Here is a 2,252-nt window from a genome sequence, read left to right on the forward strand (position 1 = left end):
TCTATCTATCTATCTATCTATCTATCTATCTATCTATCTATCTATCTGATTGATTAGAGTGGATTATAGGCTGCAGTCCAGCTAGTTCAACAATGGCAGGGCAGTCTACCAATGAAAAGTAAAAGGATTGTTGTTGTTTAGTCTACAAGGCTGGATGTTTCTGCTGGTTTCCAGCATACAGAATCACAAAGAGGTGGGTCTAAGGCTAGAGGAGGAATGGACTTTCTAGAAAGAGTTAAGAATCAGCAGGCAAAGAGAGAAAGCTTCTTCCTTCCATGTCCTTTATAAAGGTTCGCCAGAAGGGGAGGCCCAGATTAAAGGTGGATCTTTTCTATCTTAAAATATCTGGATAAAGGTGGGTCTTCCCATTTCAAATGATGTGCACATGCACGTAGCCACTTGGGTTTTATTCTTGCTGTAGTCAAGTTGACAACTAAGAACAGCCATCAGAGGTGTTATGAGTGATTGGAACTCCCATATATCTGAAGGGTCTGTGCTCTTAGACAGAAGGGGGAGTGTGGACAGAAGCAGATTGTGGGGTGGTGCCCAGTGTTTGTCATGAAGACAAGTTGAGTCCAAGCTTGCGGTAGTTCTCTTCTCAGGCCATGCTGAGTAGTGGGCAAGGGGGCCTGGAGCTCATTGCAGAGCCGTGGGTACTTGTGGAGTCTTTAGAGGATAGGTCTTGTTTGGAGTCTACAGTGGATGAGCTGACTCAGAGGATTGAGTGAGAAAGCAGAGGGTCCTGAGTAACCTCTTGGCTTGGAGAGCCTATGTGCAAAGAGAAAAGAACCTGGTTGGCTCAAAATGAGTGATGGAAGGAGGAGAAGGGTGAGGAGAAACCAAAGAGAAGGAAGAAATGAACAGTGTATCTGCTGTGAGAAGAAAAGAGAGCTGGAAGCAAGACACAACTTTTGTGGTTAAGAGAACAGGACATAAGGGCTGCAGGATGGCCCGTTAGTTTCATTATAGCTGTTACTACTGACAATGGGTTATGTGGAGAAGGGGAAGTAGACACAAAGTCCCACCCCTAATCAAGAAGCTATTTGCAATTGATGCCAGTTTTCTCCAAGGGTGTGATGCTGGGCTTATGTCAACTACACTTCAAGGCAGATCCTGTGTCCAGAAATAGTTGGCCAACATAAAATAAATTGTGTTTTTTGAATGCTTTTTGTTTGAATGTGATATGTTTTTTTATGTTAATAATTTTGGTTTGTTTGTTTTGAAAGAGAGAAAAACACTTGAGTGGATAGGGAGATGGGGAAGAGCTGGAAGGAGTTGGAAGAGGGGAAAGAATAGGATCAAAAATGTATTGTGTGAGAATCTTAAAAAAGCTTCACCAAGTAGGAAAATTAAGAGCTAAGGATTGTGTACTGGTAAGAATACAAGTTTGCTTCTGGTGTGTGTGTGTCTTCGTGTACGAAAGAAAGAGAGAAGGTTCTAACTGTGTCATTTGTAAAGGAGCTTTGAATAACATCCCCCTGCATTTACTCTGTTTAATCCTAGAAGTCTATTGGAATGCCTTCTGTAGAAAGTGGCTTTGGGAGACGGGAAGCTGAGCCACAGGAATGGAGCCTCAGGATTCCCTCATCCCCTGGAGACCCTGTCCAGACACAAGCTGCCCCTGCTGGCCTCTGTGGAGAGCAGGCAGAAGATGACTATGCTGACCCACAAGACTACTTTAATGTCCTGAGCTACAGAAGCCTAGAGAGCTTCATTGCTCTATCAAAGACTGGCTAACGACAGCTCTGTCTCCCTCTCCCTCTGTCTCTGTGTCTCTGTCTGTCTGTCTCTGTCTGTTTCTCTCTCTGTGTATGTGTGTGTGTGTGTGTGTGTATTTATGTCTGTGAGGATGAAAGGCACCTTCTTTTCAAGCTTCACTTCTACCCTTCTCTTCTGTTTCTCTGTGATAGACCCAAGGTAAATAATTTTAACTTGATTATAAATGAGATTTTTAACATTGATGTTTATTTTATGTGTATGAGTGTTTGGCCTGCATGTATGTGTGCCATGTGTGGATGGTGTTTGCAGAAGTCAGGAGAGCGCATCAGGTCTCCTAGAACTGTAGTGAGAGACAGTTGTGGCCTACCATGTGGTGCTGGGAGTTGGCCCTGGTCTTCTACAAAGAATAGCAAGCACTCTTAAAAGTGCTTTCCAGCCTGGAAAAATTTCCCTCCTTTCTTTTCTTTCTTTTCTTTTTTTCTTTTTTTCTTCTCTTCTCTTCTCTTCTCTTCTCTTCTCTTCTCTTCTCTTCT

The 2,252-nt window shown here is 43.2% G+C and overlaps 1 protein-coding gene across 1 annotated transcript in view; it reads left to right on the plus strand.

Moving 5' to 3' along the window:
* Positions 1-1,961, plus strand: part of Tigit (T cell immunoreceptor with Ig and ITIM domains) — a 16,729-nt gene extending 14,768 nt beyond the window's left edge. Inside the window, exon 4 of the mRNA XM_028752433.1 lies at positions 1,504-1,961. Within this exon, the coding sequence (XP_028608266.1) occupies positions 1,504-1,737 (234 nt within the window). The 3' untranslated portion in view covers positions 1,738-1,961. The remainder of the gene's footprint in view (positions 1-1,503) is intronic.
* The last annotated feature ends 291 nt before the right edge of the window (positions 1,962-2,252 follow it).

Source organism: Grammomys surdaster, unplaced genomic scaffold (assembly GCF_004785775.1).
Source record: "Grammomys surdaster isolate TR1022 unplaced genomic scaffold, NIH_TR_1.0 125901, whole genome shotgun sequence".
Classification (NCBI taxonomy): Eukaryota; Metazoa; Chordata; class Mammalia; order Rodentia; family Muridae; genus Grammomys; species Grammomys surdaster.